The 23,407-nt window shown below is 34.7% G+C and overlaps 1 protein-coding gene and 2 non-coding genes across 4 annotated transcripts; all 3 read right to left on the bottom strand.

Moving 5' to 3' along the window:
• Positions 1–5,475: 5,475 nt before the first annotated feature.
• On the bottom strand, positions 5,476–14,210 carry LOC128233657 (leucine-rich repeat and immunoglobulin-like domain-containing nogo receptor-interacting protein 1). 2 transcript variants are annotated; one of them, XM_052947452.1, is made up of 3 exons: positions 14,075–14,210; positions 10,969–11,867; positions 5,476–7,265 (listed from the first exon to the last, which is right to left on the bottom strand). In XM_052947452.1, the coding sequence occupies exons 2-3, from the start codon at positions 11,807–11,809 to the stop codon at positions 6,994–6,996; spliced, it is 1,113 nt and encodes a 370-aa protein (XP_052803412.1). In that variant the 5' UTR covers positions 11,810–11,867; positions 14,075–14,210; the 3' UTR covers positions 5,476–6,993. The 2 variants fall into 2 exon arrangements, with proteins under 2 accessions (XP_052803412.1, XP_052803404.1); XM_052947444.1 differs by lacking the exon at positions 14,075–14,210 and having other exon boundaries at positions 10,969–11,922.
• Positions 14,211–20,207: 5,997 nt separating this feature from the next.
• Trnat-agu (transfer RNA threonine (anticodon AGU)) lies at positions 20,208–20,281 on the bottom strand. Its single transcript has one exon. It is a non-coding gene; the product is annotated as a tRNA-Thr (tRNA).
• Positions 20,282–20,585: 304 nt separating this feature from the next.
• Trnat-agu (transfer RNA threonine (anticodon AGU)) lies at positions 20,586–20,659 on the bottom strand. Its single transcript has one exon. It is a non-coding gene; the product is annotated as a tRNA-Thr (tRNA).
• Positions 20,660–23,407: the final 2,748 nt, after the last annotated feature.

Raw genomic sequence — 23,407 nt, 5'->3', positions numbered from 1 at the left:
CGAACCTCTGAAATGCAGATATAATATCATTTAATAAATTAACAACAAAAGTTATAACATGACATAAAACACCGAAATATTTATCTTACAATTCATAAAAAGATAATGTATACGCACAACACACTTAAATTGAAACCCCCTAATATTACTTTCTCAATGTTAAAAACCTTTGTTCCAACACACTCCACAGACATAAAAGAACAAAATAGTGTCTTACTATAAATGTATTATATTATTTAAACTTAAATTTAAATTAATTACTAAAAACAACAAATAACTTCAAACCTCAACTGCCTTGCACGACAAACAAAGAAAGAATGACCTATTTTCGCACACACAGTGTACTGTAGCGACAAAAGAATGAACAACAAATCCAATCAAAGAAAAAATATTAATCTTATTCGGAACTAATAAAAAGAAAGAAAATAGTCGCAGTGAATAATTAGTTATTTTATAATTAAAATAAAACGAATACACCCTATTGTGGAAAATGAATTTGCTAATAGGCTTCTGACATGTTTTATTTTATTGATAAATGCAACTTTTTTCCTGAACAGCCTTTTTATTATATAAACACGCTTACTGTTTAGTCAACAAGTTTTTATTATACAACCCAGGAATCGATCCTTTAAGTGGCTTTAATTTGCTTTTATGAAATTGAATGATTGAAATACATTTTTCTGTAAAACAAATATTTAACATTTCTACTTACGGCAAAGACTGTAATTAATCTACAGTAAATCAGTTTCTCTGGGTTTTTTTCATAATAATGCATCTAATTTAGGTAAGCCAAAAACTTTCGTCAGTTTTATCAGCCTGATAAACACTTTAACAGTAGTTTTGAGTGGACTATTTACAAAAAAAAAAAACAAGGATTATTTCGACGCGTTTAAGTTTAAGGATTGTAAGTGTTTTGGTAAAACATTAAATTATTTCACATGCAAAATCTTTACCAGACATTCTTAGTCGAATTATATACGACTATAATTTGCATTACATTTACATGTCAAATAGTTATCGACCATGTATGTTCATTTTGTAGTTGGTATAAGAAATATAAGCGCAACAGAGAATACGAATCACTTCAAAATATAATATGGCGGGTAAGTTAAAAGATTTCCACTGCCTTTTCCGACAATAGTTTACTTCCTTTCCCCGGGCGCCATTCAATCCTACTCAATACAATGGTTACTTCCCTTTGACGTTGTACATTGCCAAACCTTGCCGTACACTTAAAGCTGCACTCTCACAGATTGAACGTTTTGACAACTTTTTTTATTTTATTTTTCTTGGAACGAGCCAATTTTTGCGGATATCCATGGAAACTAGTTATATAAGACTGCTGACAAAAAGTTAGATCGCAGATTTTTTATATTTAAGTTCAAAATTTGATGTTTTATGCATTTTTCTTAAACCGATAGTAACGGTTTAAGCCATAAAACATCTATTTTCGAACGGAAATATGAAAATCTACGATCTGATTTTTGTCAGCAATTTTATATCGTTGGTTTGCAGATATTTACGAAAAAAATGCTCTTTCCAAGACAAAAAATAAAAAAAGTTGTAAAAATGGTATATCTGTGAGAGTGCAGCTTTAACAAAGATAAGAAAATATTGATTTGCAATCATTAAGTTGAATCGTTCCAGTTAAATCTTCCCCTAAAATTCATCGTACGGCAAGTGTACAGACAAAAGTTGCGGTACTTAGTACGGTGTAGTTTTTGCGATTTATTAATGAACTTAAAGCCTTTGCCGTATTGTTCAGTTTATTGAAATAGTCGATATAGGACGGATATGTTGTCGGCCAACAACGAACTGCTTCTAGGTCGCTGTATCCCTTCAAGTAGTTCTTAAAAACAATGTAGGTAGCATTTGGTTGTGTGTACATTGCATTCTTGTATGTATTTTCAAGTCGACACATGCTTTATTTCATATTTGAAGACATAAATCTGGTTTTGAATGAAATTTTGCAGGACCTCGTTCTTGGATGGATGTATTTAGAGAAGACCCCTGAGATGCGGCCATGACTGTGTCACATAGACGTTATAGATGGTGACTGTAAAGAAATGATGATAGCAGAAAAACGAAACTATATTGATATAGTTCTCTGGTGTCAAATCAACAGACAGTGTTTATAATGTGTGTGAAAATAGTGTAAAAACTGAGACAGTTTCTGCAAATTCATTAAGTGGTGAACTGGAGTAATTATACATATAACAAAGAAGGGAATCTAGTTGTGAGCCGCCTCCATAAAAACCGTATACATACATATCGTCGTGTGTGTGTTTTTATTCTGCGTTTTTTGTGTGTGTTTTGTTGTTGTTTTTTTTCGTGCGTTCATCAATCTATGCCTTTACGACACAATAAAACCCTAAGAAATGCGTTAGAACTTTGGTTAAGTGCATAGTTGAGTATGATAAATACATTCCTATAAGGATCTATCATTTTTTTATGAATATATCGAAATGAATATATTTCCTTAAATAAAATGTTTGCATTTCTATGTGCGTTGGGGACACGAATGACACTCATGGCCGCGGATTTGAGGTCGCAACGTAAGAAACTACAGGTAAACATGTTTATAATTATAAAGATGTGTATACAGGAAAATGGATTGGTTTTCACCACTCTGTGGCTTAACTTAGTGAATACGTACAATGTAGGGTTTGTAAGAAATTGTCTCGTTGAGTTTGATAAAAAGCTGTGTTTCTGATGGAATTTTAAAACCTTTTTAGAAATTGCATCTAAACACATCAATACGTTATAAATTAAATATAACGTTTTAATACCTAGATCAAAGACACTTTTTCTGGTCTGTATGCATCAATGACACTATCAGCGATATTGGTTCCCTGGTCACCGGTGATTTTACTCTCGGTACGAAATGATTGAAAGTGCAACTTGTTCAAACCGCAAGTGCTGCATTGGAACAGGTATCTGGCCTCATAGGTGGTACTCGGGGCAACGAAGAGCTTTGTTCGGACACACAGTGTGGATGTTGGTTGTCGTTATTTGATGATATTAATCCGCTTGTGAGCATCTATGTCTTTTATTGAAGATAATCGAAATATAAAAAAATCACATTCTTGAATTATAGATAAAATCAAACAAACATGCTTGTTTGTTTGTTGTTGTTTTTTATAAGTTTTTGATCTTACATCTTCAACAGTAGAACAACAAAACAATCATGATCAGGAAGTGTCAGTATTTAATGACTTTATACCGGTTTTCTAGAGGTTTCAATAGTTCTTACCGAAAATATTCGTGCACCAGAATAATTAAAAAATGCAAAGGATAAGATTCAATCATAAATTATACGAAACTCGGTGAAGTTAATATTTCAAAACCGAGTACTCGCTTAACTTCTTATTTCAAGCCTTGTCAGTTTTAAACTGCCAAATAAGGTGTATGTATATAGTATAACGACGTTAAAACAAAATGTATAGAAATGTAGGTTTTTGGACTAAAAAAATAAAATTACCTGTATTAAAGACCGTGTTGTAGGATGTTTGTTTCGCCCACAACATTGTCCCCATCCACGCTATGTAACAGTCACACTTACATGCGATCCCTTGCAATCGTGCATTAGACGTTTATACGCCTTTTAGTTTACTTTCCCCGTTTTACCCAGAAAGCCACATTGTAATTGCGCTAAATACATGTCATCAACTAAAAGCATATTCTTAGCAGACACGTTGGAAAAATCGTGATTAAGAACCTTTTTAACTGAGCCAAGTAAAAGGTAAGTTTGGTTTGTTACTATATGGAATAAAGCGTTAGGGCGTATCGTTCCAAAGGCGGAAAATTGTATTCTCAGTATAAAAATAATCTGATGAAGAATTGTAAAATGCTAATGAGTCAATATGATGTGTTATCACAGCCATTGAACCGAACCATACCAGTTTTAGTATGATTTGAAAGAGAAACTCTTTCATAGAACGGTCACCTATTGATACATCTATAAAATGCATAAAGCTTGTTTAGATAGCCCGGCAATCGCGCAGGGCTCGAATGTCCTGATATCTAGCATCCGAAAGGTGACCAATCCAGCTTTGTTGTTAGAAAACTCTTTGCTATGAATTTCCGCTAGCTTAAATTTCCGGACTCAAAATGTATTTAATAGTTCTGTTTAGGTATTGTTCTGGTTTAGTGTTCATTACGTCACAATTGACGTCGAACCCCCACTTCTAATTTAACATGATGGCTACATTTACAATGGGGGATAATCCAAAGCGACATTCAAGCTCTCCACTCTTATATAAAGTACTTTGAGGAGTGTTACTTTCGTAAAATCCATTTTACTGTTCTTAGGAACATGTAATTGTTTTTTTAAAGTTCACCACACTTCACAGCAATGTGGGTTTCACCACTCTGTTTAATACATTCCTTTCGTTTGTTTATCCTGCCACGTCTGCTGTTTTTGTACTAAAATAAATGTTAAAATCGGGACAATTCTAATTTAGATTCATAAGTGTAAGGTTTAAACCTTGTGACCTTAAACATCGTGTAAACTTTGGTAACTGGCTCGTTATTGTAGTTACTATGTATGTTTTGCTTCGCTGGGTGCATTACGTCGGAACGCAGATCACTAAGTATTTGTTCCATTATTTTACAAACAATATGATGATTGTTTTCCTTCAAGCGATATTAACTGCATCCAAAAAACATCAAATACATCTTGGGAAAAATCCCATCCGAAGAGCTGATAGCTTCATCATACTTGGGCATCAATTTATCTGCATCCACTCCCCCTCTTCCCCTTTCGACAAGGAATTGTTTCATTCACTGTTTAAAAAAACTTTCTTCTTTGCTTCAATATATTATAAGTATCTTCCATGGCCGAGAGTGTAAGATAGGTTTATTCCAACCCGAGTGTAGGGTGTTTTGCGGAAACAAGGTTTACCCAGTTTCCGCAAACACCCTGCGCGAGGGTCGGACTGAACCTATCTTACACGAGCGGCCATGGTAGATGCTTTTTCTCCCACTTCAGATAAACAAAATTAAGTAAAAATGTATTTTTTGCTGGAACTCATTTGCGCTTAGTGAAAATAATTTCGTATGGATATGCGACAATTCGTGGTTGTCATGGATATGCGCGCAGTGATTCAGATTATGTTAATAGCAAAATTAGTCATTAAATAGTTCCAAGGAGAGTGAAGCATTATTTCTTGAAAGGTGCGTGAAAACTGTTTTATGGTGACATTTGAAGCGAGAAATAATTGATTAGCGTTCTAATTATTGCCACAAGACAAGGTTTCCATGATGCTACAGACGACAGTCTTCAACAAAGGGAGGTAATTTCAATGTGGTGACCATTTAAAAGGAGTTCCATACGGGCACTTTATCTTCGCCCGTGGGCAAGATAAGAATATCTAGCATGGTTAAATTATTGGATCTACTTATCTGAGGTGGGGGGAACTATTTATCTATACTAACAGGAAATACAAATGTGTTGGTAAGGCTTGACAATGACACTGTCAGATTACTGTTTATTTGTTACAAAAAAAGTCCAAAACAAACTCTTCATTGTAGATTACAAATATATAATTAAATGTTAAAGAAAGAAGCAGTTTCATGGATGCAAAAGGTGGATGGAGGTCTCGACTCGGACAATTTTCGAAACGAATTCACTATACTACGCTGTTCGAGAAGGAGGGTTAATAATTTGCCGATGAATTCCCAATCAAATATAAAAAAATAATGAAGAATGAAACCATGCAAAAGTTATCAATTCAGTTTCCTTATAAAACGCCTTATAAGGTTGATTTAAGTTAGGTTACCAATGCCTTACCGCTAACTGAATTCTATAATCATTTACGAGTTACACTTGATTGGATAGAAGTAACATTTTGAGATGAAGCAAGTATCGCGAAAGTTACTATGATAAGGATTACATGGCATTCCGTTTAGCAAACTATATGGTAACATTACCACAAATTTATGTCATTTCGACTCAAAATCGGTTTATTTTACCACAGTAAACAGTTAAAGGCCTTCCACAGTTCAAAAGCCCCTTGAAAGACCAAAAAATAAAATGTTTCAAAAAATCATTTTTATTTAGTTTTAAGATTTAATATATAGCAAGCATAATACTTAAATCCGTTTCAACATGTGTAGCTGTAATAAGGAGTTTAGAAAATGTTATGAAGAAAGATTTGATCTTTTAAAAAAGCATTCGTATATTCCTGAAATGTCTTGAAATCGGAAATGTGGAAGGCCCTTAAGCAAATACTCCAAACACGATACCAAGCTATACATGAAACAATTAATTTACGGCAATATCAGTGCTTGCGCACCTGACTGGCACATTCGAAATTCATCAAGTTAACAAGTGTTGATGTTAAACACGTTGTTTTAATAAATGTCAATGTCGTGAAGTTGGTCGACAACTATTCAGTTGTGTGTTTCATAAATTAACGTTGGTATACTTTGTGTATGAAGTTTAATAAGGAGGCGATGTAGCGAACTGATTTGTACATATGAGAAAACATCTACCGCAACTTGACAACATTCGATAAAAGCATCGACCGCAACTTGACAAAGGCAATATATGTCAGGACAAGGTGATTGATTGAAAAAAGCACATCATTTTCACAATCAGTACGTAAACTACATGTGTATGCACACAATACAAACATCATACAATTAGTATACAAGATACAAACTTTTTGGAAGCGGGAATTGATACACTACCAAGAAATCACTAGGTTTGTTAATCATTATCTAACAAAGTAATAATTAATATTTAAGAAATTAACATCAAATATAATTCGACAGCTATTGTTTTGAAACTCATTACTTGACACAAAAAGGCGCACAACATTCCTAAATGTTTGACGCAAACCGATAAAGGGCTTGACCACTTTCTACTTCGAGATTACTGTTATGAATAATACATTTATAGCATACACTGAAACACAAGACAAAACTTATTATGTCAATGTGCATTTGATGCACGAAAATGTCAATGTTCATAATGGAGACGCTTTAATTTCAGATCCCATAGTTACAACACACTAGTACCAACATAAATTGCATGATAATATATTTATCGATCTTGAATGTTGCAGCTGTGTTTGACCGTTTTGATGACGTTGGGTAGGGCACCTTGGTCACTGGGTTCAAAGGTTCGTCATAGTTCTTTGAACACGAATGTGGAGGAGAAGGAAGTAATGGCTGACATCCTTCGCCACGTGAATCAGCATCTGGGCACGCCTGTGCAACGCCTATGCCCGAAATGTCGCCCTTACCCGCGCACGTGTTTCCTTTAAATGAACAATAGAATAACCTTAGTTTACAACCTTTGTTTATGATGATACAATTCTAGAGTCTTCTATGTATGCCGACCCAAATGAATGAAACAGTGATAATAATAAGTATGCAATGCTATAAAATATTCAAGAACAGTTATGAATTTAAAAAAAAAATATATATATTATATATTAAATTGCCTTTCAAAATATATAAAACATGAAAATCTATTTTATCAAAGTATTGACATGTATTTATAACTATCCTGTTTCGCTGAATGTTCAGGGGCGGTAACCACAACATGTATTAATAACTATCCAGTTTCGCTGACCTTTCAGGGGCGGTAACCACAACATATATTAATACCAATCCTATTTCGCTGACCTTTCAGGGGCGGTAACCACAACATATATTAATACCAATCCTATTTCGCTGACCTTTCAGGGGCGGTAACCTCAACATGTATTAATAACTATCCTGTTTCGCTGACCGTCCAGGGGCGGTAACCTCAATATGTATCAATAACTATCGTGTTTCGCTGACCGTTCAGGGGTGGTAACCTCAACATGTATCAATAACTTTCGTGTTTCGCTGACCGTTCAGGGGCGGTAACCTCAACATGTATTAATAACTTTCCTGTTTCGTTGACCGTTCAGGGGCGGTAACCACAACATGTATTAATAACTATCCTGTTTCGCTGTCCGTTCAGGGACGGTAACCTCAACATGTACTTATAACACTCCTGGTTCGCTGACCTTTGAGGGGCGGTAACCTCAACATGTATTGATAACTATTACATTCGCCTTGTCCTATGTATTAGATATTGTATATGCCGCAAGGGATTATGAAGTCATTTTTTTATTTTATCATTGCGCTTCTATTAAATAAGCGCGACGTCATTTAATCTATGGTATACGATATAACACATATCAGTAATTCTTTTATACAAACGTATGTTGTCAGTTACATATTTTTAAGTGCAGAAGATACTGCTAATATTTGACTGTATTGAACTAAAATTCAAAATGTGCACTTCATGGAATTTGCTCGCGTGCCCTAATACATTAATATAGCATATACTCCTAATGACTCTGTTAAAAGCGCACTAAATAGGTTGATGCAAAAACTTTTTTTTAATTTTAACGCTTCATCATGATGAACTCATTTGACTTAAAAAAAGATTTTGGTACAGATTAATATAAATTACCATTTATAAACATACATTTCAATGGATTTTTACCTCGACTTTTCGAATAATTAGGAGACTTTACTACTCGCCCCGTTGTCGGCGTCTGGTTTAAGGGCAAGTTGGATTTTTAAATTTGATTTTAATAACCTTCATTCAATTCACTTAATTCTTCACACAATTGTTCAGGACCATCACACAGTGAGGTAATATAACTATCCTAAATACAAAGTATGGCCCCTGATTGACTAAGGAACTTAGGTGAAAGTGTAAATGCACGCACATTGTGTCTGGTTAAAGTTTAAAGGCAAGTTGGGATTCTCTTTATTATACTTTTAGTAAGGTTTTACAAATGGTGCCCAAGCTTGGTATATAGAACGAGTTTAATGAATCCTTTCTTGAGATTGCGTTAGTTGCCCCTAGGGTCAAGGACACTGTTACTAAAAATAGAAAAAAACGGTTGGTACTGATAATTCTAAGTAGGGTTGACATTTTGCAACCAAACCTCATATATAGGAATACTTTATGAAGACCTTTTATGGAAATGCGTTTAGGCCCCCTAGGGTTAAGGTCAAGGTCACTAGAAATAGACAACCGTTCAGTACTGAATAGCTTTAGTAAGGGTTGACATATTGTGACCAAACTTGGTATGTAGAAAGTATTTATAGAGGGTTTCTATAGGGTTGCATTTGCCCCTAGGGTGAAGGTAAATGTGTTAATAAAAGTACAACAAACAGTTTATACTGAATCTCACAATAAAAAACTTCTGGCAATCATTGAAACTCTTTTTTCGTCGCATTGCAGCGTTTATTGTTTACGTTTCACAGGCAAATATTACATCATTATTGTATTTATTTCTAAGACAAATCAAAGCGGCGTGAAGTCGACCGCGCTGTCCTACGACAGCAGCTCTTGTTTAAATAAATAGCTACATGGCCGCAAATTTCTCCAGATTAAAACACGCTTATATTTCGCTAATAATTTTTTATGTGCACCTAATTTATATGTATTTTTGTTTAGTTCATTATTTAAAAGTCAAATGAGTTGAACATGACAATATCATAATGCATTAAAAATTTAAAAAAAAAGTGTTTGCATAAACTCATATTGTGTGCCTTTAACGGAGTCATCTTTAAATATTAGATACTGGGCTTGTAGTTTCCATTGTGTTAAATTAATAGAATAAACATTATTCAACGCACAGTTTAAACTGAAATATACTTAAGTCAAATAGTTTATCTTATGAAGAAAAAACTTCCGTATTCGCGAAACTACTATGATTTGTTTCCGGTAACACTTCAAACACATTTAGTTGCGGTACTACAGAAGAAAACGTAGTTGATTTATTCTAGTTTATGTAAGCTCAATTAGAGAGGCAGATGAAAGTGTTTATGAATCACTAATGAGTCCATTTCCTGGGAGGAAAACCCAGTACTGCGTCCTCCAAAACCTCCTGTGTAAGAGGCGGAAGTCTCTACAACTCGACCACTCTCCAGATATAGTTTGTGGGTAGTGCTAAATCAATTTTTTTGCGTGCATGAAATGTGCCTTTTTGCCGTTTCTTTCATTACATGTTATTTTTTAGTATAGTTAAAGAAAAGGTTAACAAATGTTTAAATCGTATCATTGAAAATACAACATGGAATTTTACATATCTATATATTGCAAATTAGAAAGATTTAACAATTGCTACATTAAATACTGACTAGAAATATGTTATAATGTACAACCCCTATTCAATGCATATATGGCATAACTTCTGGCAACAGTTTGGACATTCTTATTTTTTTTTTACATGTTTTAATGGAAAATACTTCAACTATATGTATACAGCTCTTTGCATTTCTCTTGCAACATTAATATGTTACCAACTATTACATAGATTGTTGACAATAGTAATACTATAATTATTGATCATACTGTCTTTTTTCAGTAGCATCTAGACGTTATAATATCAATTTAAAATGAAGCATACCTTGTTTGCTATTTGGATTGATAAAAATGGTTTCTTTACATGGATTAATGTCTGTTTTTATCGCTATTATATCTTATATTTGGCCACTTATTGTATATTACCTTCTGCTCACTGGCACCGGATTTTCAAACTCAAACATTTTTTTTTTTAAATAAAAAAAAAAATCTTATAATTGCTTACTAAAAATTATAATACCGAATATGTAAAAAAATATTGATTTTTTTTTTCAAATATGCACTTTGTACTGTATAATATACTAACTTAGTATATTATACAGTACAAAGTGCATATTTGAAAAAAAAAATCAATATTTTTTTACATATTCGGTATTATAATTTTTAGTAAGCAATTATAAGATTTTTTTTTATTTTTAAAAAAAATATGTTTGAGTTTGAAAATCCGGTGCCAGTGCTTCTGCTCAATACATGTTCTGTTCTATCATTGTGTACACGATGCGTTTAGCTCGTTTGGTTTATAAGGCTGTGTTTTTATTTTTCTCAAAACTCTACAACATTTATAGCGCATTACTTTTACACAACATTCATTACAGACATACCATTTTGGCTTGCAAATGGTGAAATAGAAGATTCATTGCTGAACTCCTTCCACATCCAGGCTAATCCACAGGTGCAGTTGAATAGGAGATTGGTCATGGTCATAGTGTTTGTGTTTTCGGCGAGTGTGTCCAGTGTATTGCAGTGTAGAGATCCAAACGAAATATTTAAAAACTGTACATCGGTCAAGTTTGCGATCTTTGAGAAACCACTGGTCCTTAAATAATCGATACGGGAATTTGCGAACTTCACTCGTTTGATGTTATTTAGTTGTTGGAACGAATATCTGTTGATCAGTCGAATGTATACTTTTTCAAATGTAAGATAGTCCAAGTGGGTCAAATTATGAAATGCAAAGGATGTGATATCGTTAACACTAACCTCACGGAATATCACTTCATCAATATTGCCCAAGTTCGAGAATGCATTGCCCTGTATAACATCAATCTGGCATTTTTCGAAGCTTATCCTCTCCATACTTTCAAGTTCAGCAAATGAGCATGCTCTCACCGTTCCAATGCTTGCATTTACAAACGAAATGCTCTTCAGGAGTTTGTAGTCCATAAATGCATTCATCGGTAGATAGTCAAACCTGGAGTTTTGATAAACCAAGTATTTTGTATTTGCTGGTATATTTCCTGTGAATTGGTAGAATGAATCACACACAACATTAAGAGCGTCTGTTGTGTTATCCTCTCTGGTGCATTCGCAAGAAAGAGGGCATAACTCATCGTCGGAGGCAGATACTGAGCATATTTGCAGAAGCACTACCAGACAATATACAAAGTCCCGTCTATTTCTCAGTTTAAAAACATCCATATTTAGTTTCTTTAACTTAAACATGATTTAGATAATAGTTATTGTCAATCCAACTGTTACTGTACGTTGTATTTCCATCTTGCTATAATAATCCAGTTTTGAAATGCTCTCTTCGTTCTTCCAAAGGATCTTGAGAGGTTTGTTTATACTAGTCAAGGACACCACAGAGGCGGTACAAGGTTTTGGTGTTAACGGGGACGTAACCTTTTGAGTTGCAATTGCGACCCGTCCTCAAAACCGATTTTTTGTTTGGTTTAAGGTGTTGGTAGAGGGGTTTGGAGATACTACCCTTTATATTAATAGGAAAATTTGAAAACTTATTATCCAAAATGGTGCATTTGGGGCGTATTGTATTACTTTTTTGCTCCAAAATTGAAACAAGAGGGCCTGATGGCCCTAGATCGCTCACCTGTTAAACGGTCTAAACTGCTGTGTCAACAAGGTTTTTTCATATTTGGGCTCTGTAACCTAGTTTTTGACCCCAGATGACTCATATTCGAACTTGACTTAGAAATTATCAAAACAACCTTTCTGGCAAATTTCCAGGATATTTGGGCTGAAAATGTTACCTCTAGAGTGTTAACAAGGTTGTTCTATATTTGGGCTCTGTGACCTAGTTTTTGAATCCAGATGATCCATATTCGAACTTGAGCTAGAAATCAACAAAACAATATTTCTGACAAATTTCCAGGATATTTGGACTGAAAATGTTACCTCTACAGTGTTGGGCTATGTGACCTAGTTTTTGATCAAAGACGACCCATATTCAAATTTGAGCTAGAAATCAACGAAACAACATTTACTGACAAATTTCCAGGATATTTGGGCTGAAAATGTTACCTCTAGTGTTAACCAGGGTTTTCTATATTTGGGCTCTGTGACCTGGTGTTTGACCCTAGATGACCCATCTAGATGACCCATATTCGAACTTGAGCTAGAAATCATCGAAACAACATTTCTGACAAATTTCCAGGATATCTGGGCTGAAAATGTTACCTCTTGAGTGTTAACAACGTTTTTCCATACTTGGGCTATGTGACCTAGTTTTTGATCCCAGATGACCCGTATTCGAACTTGAGCTAGAAATCATCGAAACAACCTTTCTGACAAATTTCCAGGATATTTGGGCTGAAAATGTTACCTCTAGAGTGTTAACAAGGTTTTTCCATATTTTGGCTCAGTGACCTAGTTTTTGACCCCAGATGACCCATATTCAAACTTGAGCTAGAAATCAACGAAACAACCTTTCTGAAAAATTTCCAGGATATTTGGACTGAAAAAGTAGCCTATAGAGTGTTAACATTTTTTTTTTCTAATTTTTGGTCATGTGACCTAGTTCTTCATCCCAGATGACCCATATTCAAACTCGTCAGAGGAATTACTGGGACAAGCATCCTGACCAAGTTTCGTGACAATTGAGGCAAAAATGTGACCACTAGAGTGTTAACAAACTAAGTGTGGACGGACGACGGACATTCATCGATCCTATTAGCTTACCCTCAGCCTACGGCTAAGGTGAGCTAATAAAAAAGTGAACTTGGACTATCATAGGGGGCGCCCCCCTCCCCCACCCGCACTGGATCCGCTCTTGCACTGTATATAAGTACAAGGTACTAGGCGTAATATTGAAGAGTGCATTTCCGATTTTAAATTGACTATCGCTGTGATTCATTAGTCCTTGTATAATCCGGATGTATCTGCCCCGTTGTGTACTTACGGGACATCTGGATATTGCACGCGCCGTACTTTCGAACATGAATCATGATGTTGTTCACCGAAACAGATGCATACAAGCATATATATGTAACATGTTTCAACAGAGACAGATTATGTAAAAGCCAATATCTTACTAAGATCACATGTTTAATGGTAATACATGCTCATAACTTAGCGACGCTCAACGCAGCCCTGTTCATGCTATATCGTTGTATAAAATTACAACTTTTTCTTTCAACAATACTACTCACTCTTGCGCACAGTGGTCAGAAATTGGCTCATGGTGAGCATTATTTGATGAGCAAACAGGGAGCTGAATTTTCTACCTTCTGTACCCTGTGCGTAGGAGTGTACTAGTATTTGCCAAAAAACGTACTTGTGATTTTTACAAATCATATCGAGCGCGTGAATGGCAGACAAAAAATCCAGAGCGTGACCAAACTGCATTGGGCCGCTTTTGTTATCGCAAATTCAGCCGTTTTCGTGAATATTTATTTACAATATAATTCAAAGTACGAGATGCGAAATAGTGCCCCAGTAATTCTCGAATTATTTCAAATTATGCTTACTAACAACAAAAATTATGAATATTCACAGCAACCGCACTTCCTGGCCGTTTGGAAAACTATTAGTCCCACTTGATGTTCATAGTGCTTGGCAAAGTCAAAGCTGAAATGGATTGTTGTTCCATGAACAGCCGGTGCTTGACCTGAAATTATAAACTTTAACATAGAATTCCAATAATCTGTACTTACTGACATGCAAAAATATCCTCAATCACACAATGCAGAATAAACCAATCTGTTCCATGAACAGCCGGTGCTTGACCTGAAATTATAAACTTTAACATAGAATTCCAATAATCTGTACTTACTGACATGCAAAAATATCCTCAATCAAACAATGCAGAATAAACCAATCTACCGAATGTATTTCAAAGACTCACAAAGGCACATTGTCATAAGGCCACACCAAATTAATGTTTCGTTCCTCGGATTTTAAAAAAAAAATGGAGCGAACGAGCGAAAAAAAATAAATACAATTTTGTCAGTTTTTCATAAAAACCGAAGCGAGCGAAGAGCGAAAAAAATCTTTTTCTTATAATCAATATAAATAAGAGATTGTTCAAGAATTTCCTTTAAACCCATTTGAATGCTATCTTGAACTGAACATTTAAAGGACATTGTGAAAATGTCCGAATAAATACTATATATTCCTCCGTTTTTAGTACACAAATTATATGGATAAACCAAATTTCCAATTTAATTAAAACATATTTAAGTATGACGATTATTTATAACAAAAAAGAACGCTGCTTTTAGGAGAAAATTTGAAAATACTTATATAAATGTACCTGAATCACTCTAACATCATTTGCAACTGTATTTAACATTCATTAGGATTGATTTCGGATGTTTAAAAAATCATATTTTACACTGGCATTATCAGGCATCAGACTCCATAAATGTTTAAATTTCTTGATTCTATTTCGTTTTGAATATCACTGTAAATGCAATGGCATTTGCTTTTCGAAATGAAAAGTACAAGGGTATGTTCAGAGTACTCTTATGGTCAGTAAGATGTTTTAAAAATCCTCGATTATGCTGTATAATAATAAAAGAAATTAAGTGATAAACTTACGTTAGTCTTACCTATTTTTTGGTCTATCCGTATAAATATCGCTATTTGTGTAAAGATAGTTGTCTGAAACTGTTGTCTTGTCAGAATTTGGTAAAAAATGACTTTGATACATCAATTTGGACCAAACAATGAACCATGTTCGTGTTAGTGAATCTGTCTTTTTCAGCATCGACGTCATACAGAAATTCTGATCACTTGTTTTTTTACTTGAATCAAATAATACTTAATTGAGTCATTGTTCATCATTCCGATTTCCATCCAAAAAAAATCCCTAATTACCCAATATTATAGCTACCAGTGTCAGATACGCATGTTTAATTGCATAATTATTGATTCAATTAATGATCCTTTAGTGCATGAGACGATAAACAAAGACTTCCAGCATGGTCAGAACACATTAATGGTAAAAAATAAGATTAAATTTCCAAAATGCGAGCCATAGTGTTTAAACCGGAAGCCGCCATTTTGATTGATTTTTTTGGAACCAATGCTTAACCGATCGATATACAGTATAAAACACCACGTATCGATGATTTCCTTTTTTAAAAACACTTAAACCAACGTAGAAAAATTAAAATTGGTTATTTTTTCAGCCTTTAAAAAAATATTTCAACCAAAATTTGGCTGACGATTAAAATACAGGAGCGGGCGCACAATTTTTTTTTTTTTTTTTTTTACATTTTCAAACAAATAGGAGCGGTAAATCCGCGGAACGAAACATCAAATTGGTGTGGCCTAAGCAGTGCATCAAAATGTCTTTAAAAGGGACTGTATTGATGTTTCTTGTAAAAAGCAAGTTTTTGTATGACGAAAGTGTGGCAAATCATCGCCATGAGTGTTAAAACTAAGATACCAAAAGCTGGAACCCTTCAGCAAAATGTTGATATTTGCTCAAATATCGTCTTTGAAGACTACAGTTTCCATTAGCGTTAATTACGGCTTTGGTTGTCCGGTTAGCGCAGTGGTTAGCGCACTCGCTTCTCACTAAGGCGACCCGTGTTCGATTTCCGGCCTGGGCGCATGTGAGTTTGGTTAGTGGTCACCAAGCCGGACAAGTGGGTTTTCCCCGGGTTCTCCGGTTTCCCCCACAACACAAGACCACACTATCGCGCAACATCGTGCCAACGAGAGTGACTAAGTATAAGCTATCCTATCTTTCTTTACAATCGTTGTAAAATGTATAATGTTTAGAGTAATTATGGCTTTGTTGTTGCGTGATTAATTGATTGAAATCATCACATGTGTTATCAATGTATTGTTAAAGGGTCAAAATATCCATCACTTTTGTATAAGCCCTGGCCCCAATATTACGAAAAAACTTAAGTCAAATCTCAATCTCTATCTCAACTCATTTTACCACATAAAAGCATAGTATTATTCAAAATCTTGCATGTTTTTATACTTTTTGTAAACCTATTTTCTCATAGAATGTGTTATTGAAAGATTTTGACAATATTTCAAAGAAATCGTATTCTAGAGCAGAATATATACTTGAGTAGTTGATAAAAGGCAATGAATTGAACTTAGATACATTTTTGGCTATAAAAAAGATTTAAATTGGAATCTAGACCAAAGGTTTTGATCAACGTATTCAATGAAAGAATGCGTTTTAAAAATTTGAAAAAAAACATACTTTGTTCCCATTAAATTTTGTATTATATGGTAAAATGAGTGGGGATTGAGTTTGAGATTTGACTTAAGTATTTTCGTGATATTGGGGCCAGGTGGCCTTGTGCTTAAGCCGTCGGATATCTATTTTTTCTTGACTTGACCAAGGTGGGCTCATACCCCACTAAAACCTTAATACTTTCTATACTATAGTTGTATTTTTTTTATGCAACTGCGGTAAAAAATAATGATAAATAAGTGTATTCAGATGCATTACTGGGAAAAATATTTTTGCTCCAAAAACATGAGCGAGTACCTTTAAACCCATGCAATACCTTTGAAACCATAATTTAGATCTTTACACGTACCTGCTTTCTGTATAAGTATGCATAATGCAATGATTTCTACTTGTAACGGTGAAGTATACCCGCCGACCCAATCGATTTTATTCTCCGTTTGTAAAAAGAAAAGAAAAAAAGTGTGTTTTTATATATGTAGATTTACAGCTTTATATAGAACTTACTTTAACGCCATTCCCCAATGCTGACAATAACGTTCTTAAAAAAAAGCCTAAAAAAGCTTACCTACCCTGCCTGCTTTTGAAAAGGATGTAACCCTAACCAAACCCTTTTCCCCTACAAACACTTTTATAATCATGCCTTTGTTAACTTGATTCTGAAAATGCTCAATAAATAGAAAGCAAAAGCTGATGTTTGTGGCCAAGTAAAGCTTGCAGCAGCATGGTATTATTTTTGTCCTTGCCTAAATTCTCCAGTATTTTGTTCTAATTTTATATTACCATTTCAGTCATCATCATCATCATCATCATCATCATCATCATCATCATCATCATCATCATCATTGCAATATCTTGATAAATGTTAATTGTTACCATAAGCTAGTCTATTTAGATACCAGTACTTGTATATTTGATTGTATTGGTAATTTAGAAATAGGCTATAGATTCTGTATATTGGCAAGTCGTGTGTTTGTCTCTTATAATATATAGACCTACAAGATACATCATCATCATCATCATCATCATCATCATCATCATCATCATCATCATCATCATCATCATCATCATCATCATCATCATCATCATCTCATATCTTGATAAATGTTAATTGTTAACATAAGCCAGTCTATTAAGATACTTATAAATATACGATTGTATTGGTAATTTAGAAATAGACTATAGATTCTGAATAATGGTGTTATACAATCTTCAGAGGTAAGTTTCACAAATCAAACTTAATACATCAAATCGTGTGTTGTTCTCTCATATAATATATAGACTTCCACGATGTTTCATCATCATGATCATCGTGATCATTATGATCAAGATCATCATCTTCATCATCATCATCATCATCAAAGAGTCAAATTTCACTCTCGCTTCAGCTTCAGCGGAAATGGGCAGGGTGCGTTGTTTTGACACATCCCTATGACCACGCCCTTCCACGCGCCCATTTTTTTTATTAGTGATAACTGACAAAAAATATGTTATTTTTTTATTCTATAATCTTTATAGAATAGAAAAAGAATATTTTTATAAGTTTTCAATAGTTCCCCCATCATTATTAATAAACCTGGGATTTTTCTAATGGGTGGGGGCATGATCATAGGGGTGTGTCATAACAAAGCACCCTGTTCCTGTTACATTACATAAAAGTTACAAACATTGATACAAATATATGATAAAGCATTAAAATGAATTCAACTTACATGTACCTATAATTTCCCGATATGTTTAGTCGGTTTAGTGCAAACTATTTCCCATATTTTCGGTTATAAAATAGCACATGACATCTAAGGGAGATTACACCGAAAGTAGTGAATAAACGAAGAAAGAGCTTAAGAACCATTATTCATATCAACAACATATTCTCAGACGTATGTTTTACTATATACATATATACAGTGTGAAGCAGGTTTAATGGTTATTTCCACGATAAATGATTCATTATTTTCTGATCCTTAACGCTTCAACTTTGCGCGCATTACCATTCTCATTCATCAGTGGTTTTATTAATATAATAAAATATGCTGTACTCATAGTAGTATCGCTCTGGCATACGGGAATGTACAAATGTCGACAACAATGGTTTTCATACCGAGTTTAATTTGAAAGAAAGGTGCTGAAAACACGGTATTTCTGCCTTATGAGACGATAGAAATTCACAGTAAGGCTTTTCGCACTCACCAATCATTTAATATTTTTGCGAGTTCAGCTATTAAATACACGGTTACAGTCTTGTTATCGGTAATTAATATTTTCCATATATGCAGTATCTAGTTAAAGGTTTCTCACTCAAAATTTATGTTTGTGATACATGTGTATGTATTGGTTTTGATGTAACTTAATATAACTATCATTAAATGTTACTGTGCAGGCGTCAAAATAAATTAAATATCAACCCCATCTGATCTAGACTATTTTTGAGTTAACTTAATTGCCGTAACATGTATTTTAAAGTTTGGCTTATCTGGACTGTAACTTTGCCACGCGTTAGGATATATTGATAAGTTGTCGAAATATTTCATCATGCTGGCTCAGCATGGCGTGTGAACGACCAAGATCAACGTCACACGTTACCGGTGGCGATGGTTTCGTATACGTTTTCTGGCAGACTTTCATTACAAGAAATATAAATTGCCAAATGAAGTCCGTCTGTCCCCCAGCGATATTTTGAAAGGTAAGTAAAGTTCCGGTATAAATAGAGTCAAACCTCATTTGGTAAGCACGATACAATGGCAAGTTTATATAAATTTAAGGCTCCGCCAACCAGATTCACAATCACGTATTCACGATAAATTAGTCGAATGTAACCTTTCACTTTTTATTGATTTTACCTTGGGGTAAATTCAACATCTTCAATTTGGAGTAGGTGTCGTCTGCAAGTTTACAGCAAATAAAAGCAAAACAACAATATTTTTTAAGGTTTGTAAGTTAAGACTTTATATTGAGCCAATATACATGCACGTGGTGTTTAGAAACAAAACTCATTCGGAGAAAACAGTTGCCACAATAAAAACACAACTGAAGTCACTAAGTGAAGTCACAATCAATGTAATTTGGCATGTTTGTTTTTGGATTTTCTCCATATTTGGTATGTCGAAATCAGATAGTCACAAGGCATGCCTTTTCTTAAGTCTGTCAATATCAAAGCATTCTAATATGTACATGATCCACATTCATAATCTGGAAATAGTCTAAAATAATAGACGTGTTATACGGGATTCTTCCAATCCTTAACGTCTAAACGGGTTTTTGCAAAAACTGGGTGGGTTTGAAAATTATTGTAATTGTATTTAGTGAAGTATTTTATGTTTGAAATGGATAATAAAGGTTTATACTCATATTTTACCATGTAAGTACAAAGCTATTTTGCACAAAACAAGCATTAATTAAATACATGATCTACCTTTTAAAGTAAACCTGGGAGGAAAAGTGCGCCCGGTGTGGGGCTCGAACCCACGACCGCCGGAACACTAGCACGGCGCTCTAACCAACTGAGCTAACCGGGCGGCTGGTTCTTACCCACACACACTACACTCCTCCCCCCATTAACCTTTTAGGCCGACGGAGGCACTACTGCCGTTTACCGCTGCCACCAGTAAAGTAAACCTGGGAGGAAAAGTGCGCCCAGTGTGGGGCTTGAACCCACGACCGCCGGAACACTAGCACGGCGCTCTAACCAACTGAGCTAACCGGGCGGCTGGTTCTTACCCACACACACTACACTCCTCCCCCCATTAACCTTTTAGGCCGACGGAGGCACTACTGCCGTTTACCGCTGCCACCAGTAAAGTAAACCTGGGAGGAAAAGTGCGCCCGGTGTGGGGCTCGAACCCACGACCGCCGGAACACTAGCACGGCGCTCTAACCAACTGAGCTAACCGGGCGGCTGGTTCTTACCCACACACACTACACTTTCAAATAAAACGAAACTTGACTGACACAGACAACAACTATGCCAAGCGGAACAACTCGACCCAATAGCAGTGGTCGAAATTAGCACAAGCCCGCAAGCCCTGCACTGGTAAAATATCTTCCGGGATTGCTCAAATTCTGAATATTATATGGCAGGACTTGTTGAAAAATATGATTCCATGAATAAATATAAGAATTCGGGCTTGTTCATTCAAAAGTCTAATTTCGATGCCTGCAATAGTATTAACTCCGCCACTTTCGACAAGCTTCGTGATAGACCTCGTAAATACATTCGTAACAACTCGGCCATGACCGAAGTGCTACGATTGTTGTAAAACTGTGAACTCCAGCCTTGTGTTATGTTTTGACACAATGAAATGAAGAAAACCCCATCAAACTCACATTTATTTGTTGGATATTTATTTTTTGTGTACGGAACTTATATGAAATAACATTATCTAGTAATATTTCTTGTTTTTATGATATTTTATGGATGCAATATGCTTTAACCCGGAATCCAGATCGGAACAACTACCCACTTTTGGTACAAAACAATTTGTACGTTAAGGATTTGCCATATCAAAAATCGTAAAAAAAAATCCGTCAACATCAGTTATTTGGACTAAATCTGGAAATTGCAGAAGTTGAAGTAAGAAAGTTATGTAAAGGCATAATTTTCCATGGAACTTTGATATATTTAGAGTTTTGAGCACGCGATTCAGAAAGTATTCAACTTTGGGACCAGAGAAAGGGTGGGAGTGGGATTTTGTTTCCACTTCCTGCAAGTTTTTTTCTTAAAAAATCCTCATATACCAGGTACTCCAATTTGCAGACAGTCGAATGTGCTGACTGGTAAATTTAACTTGGTAAGATTAAATTTGTAATGGGGTCAGTCCATCTGACCGACAGTTTCCACATCCAGGCGTTAAAATAAATAAAGATTTAATCTTTATCAATTATCAAACACCCCTTAAAAGTAATTATTTTTTTTATTATTTATGGAAATCGCCTTTTTATCAATGATTTTGTCAAATAACCATTTGTTCAAGAATCTAATGTCTTGTTCGGTAGTGTAGACATCGGAATGCGTAACACATTAAGTCAATCACAAGGCCTTAAAAAAAATTCTTGTTTCTGGTCACCTGACTGACCATACTTTTTCCCCCCGGACCATACTTTTTTTCGGCCCCCCAAATTGATTTTTGTAACCCTGAGTCCCAGGAGAACGGTACTGGAGATGAAAAATTAACCATGCTATCCGAAAAGGATATTCAAACAGGACTTTTGGACGCCAAAGCTCCCTTGAGAATTGTTTATGACCTCAAGTTTGCAAGTAAGCGTTAACTTTGACCCGGGAGAATTTCAGTGCAAGAGTCGGTAGTCCTGAATCTGAAGATCAAAGGGGCCACAAACCATGTGCTGAATGTTTGTTTATTCAATTAAAGTATATATAACACATACATGTCAAAAGCAATTAAAGCTCAAAATGACAAGTGATCATGATCGACAGTGTTCATTAGCAGCAGTCAAACTGAATGTTCTGAATAACTTTGCCCATAATGTCAATTAACTTTGGCTACAAACAACAATGCTGCAATATGAAAATTTGAAATGTTATTTAATTCAATTCTATTTTGTTTATTAGCTAAAAATAACAGATAAATTTAGGAAGTTTTTAATGCTAACAAAAAAATAAACATTTCTCATAGCCTGCATATGGTCTAAAAAGCATGGGAAACAGGTGAAAACGTTTACTTCCTGTCAATTTTAATGAATGTGAAAGACAAACTATTTGACGTAAATTGTGGTCTATCTACAGTTCAGTTCTATTACATAAGTTAACATTTTGATTGCTTTGCCATTTTTATAAAAAAACAATGTAGGGATATTGGCAATTGGAACATTGAATTTTTTTTGTTTATATCTGGAAGTATTCTTAGGACGGAGTCTTCGTCATAACTGGGTTGCCCGAAGCCCGGGACAAGTAAATACTGTTTCGGACAAGTCAAAATTCCCAGGTGGTTGCCCGAACGGGCAAGTGCATTTTCCAAAATTAAGATCCCTCTGTTTTCATAATTTCTTCAGAAACAATTTACAAATCCTGATTGAACGTTATTATTATATTGAAATATTGGCTTTTGTATATTAACGCATGAATTGGTTATTTTGGGCAAGTAAAACTGTTTTTGGGAAACTGTTTTTTTTTTTATTACTTGCCCGAAAGGACAAGTGCTGAATTTTTTTTATGGCAAAGACTGTAGTTGAAAGTTAAACTGAAAGTAAAAGCGAGAAAAATGTCATCGCTTATTGGATTTTGACATTAAAGGATGCGTTGGATTACAGAACAAATAATACATTCAGAATTCCTGTTTAACTTAACACTTACCAGTACAACTTGCATAACATTGACATATCGCCACTTCCGTAACAAATCGCTATGAACATAGATCTAATGTATTTCAGTGGCCAGTATCGGATCCTGCAATTTTTTATACCAGAAGGTATTTCCCCACTATTCATAGGTTCTACATCAAAGAATTTGCCAGAAACTAGATTAGTTATATTGTTGTTAATTAAATAAATACAATTGGTTATTTTCCAAGATAAGATTAACCAAAAAAAATATATTGGATACAACAAAAGACCTTTTCATTTTGGGAAATGTTAAAAGTCATATCATGAAAAGATATTATTAATATGTGAAATATGTAAATCTTTTT

This window comes from Mya arenaria, chromosome 1 (genome assembly GCF_026914265.1).
Source record: "Mya arenaria isolate MELC-2E11 chromosome 1, ASM2691426v1".
Classification (NCBI taxonomy): Eukaryota; Metazoa; Mollusca; class Bivalvia; order Myida; family Myidae; genus Mya; species Mya arenaria.
This window is presented reverse-complemented; position numbering and strand designations above follow the sequence as displayed.

Excerpts from the sequence above, each read along its gene's own strand:
- LOC128233657 (XM_052947452.1), bottom strand. The coding sequence starts at position 11,809 with ATGTTTAAGTTAAAGAAACTAAATATGGATGTTTTTAAACTGAGAAAT. Across the intron at positions 7,266-10,968 it reads ACCATTTGCAAGCCAAAATG|GAAACACGTGCGCGGGTAAG; the intron begins GTATGTCTGTAA and ends GTTCATTTAAAG.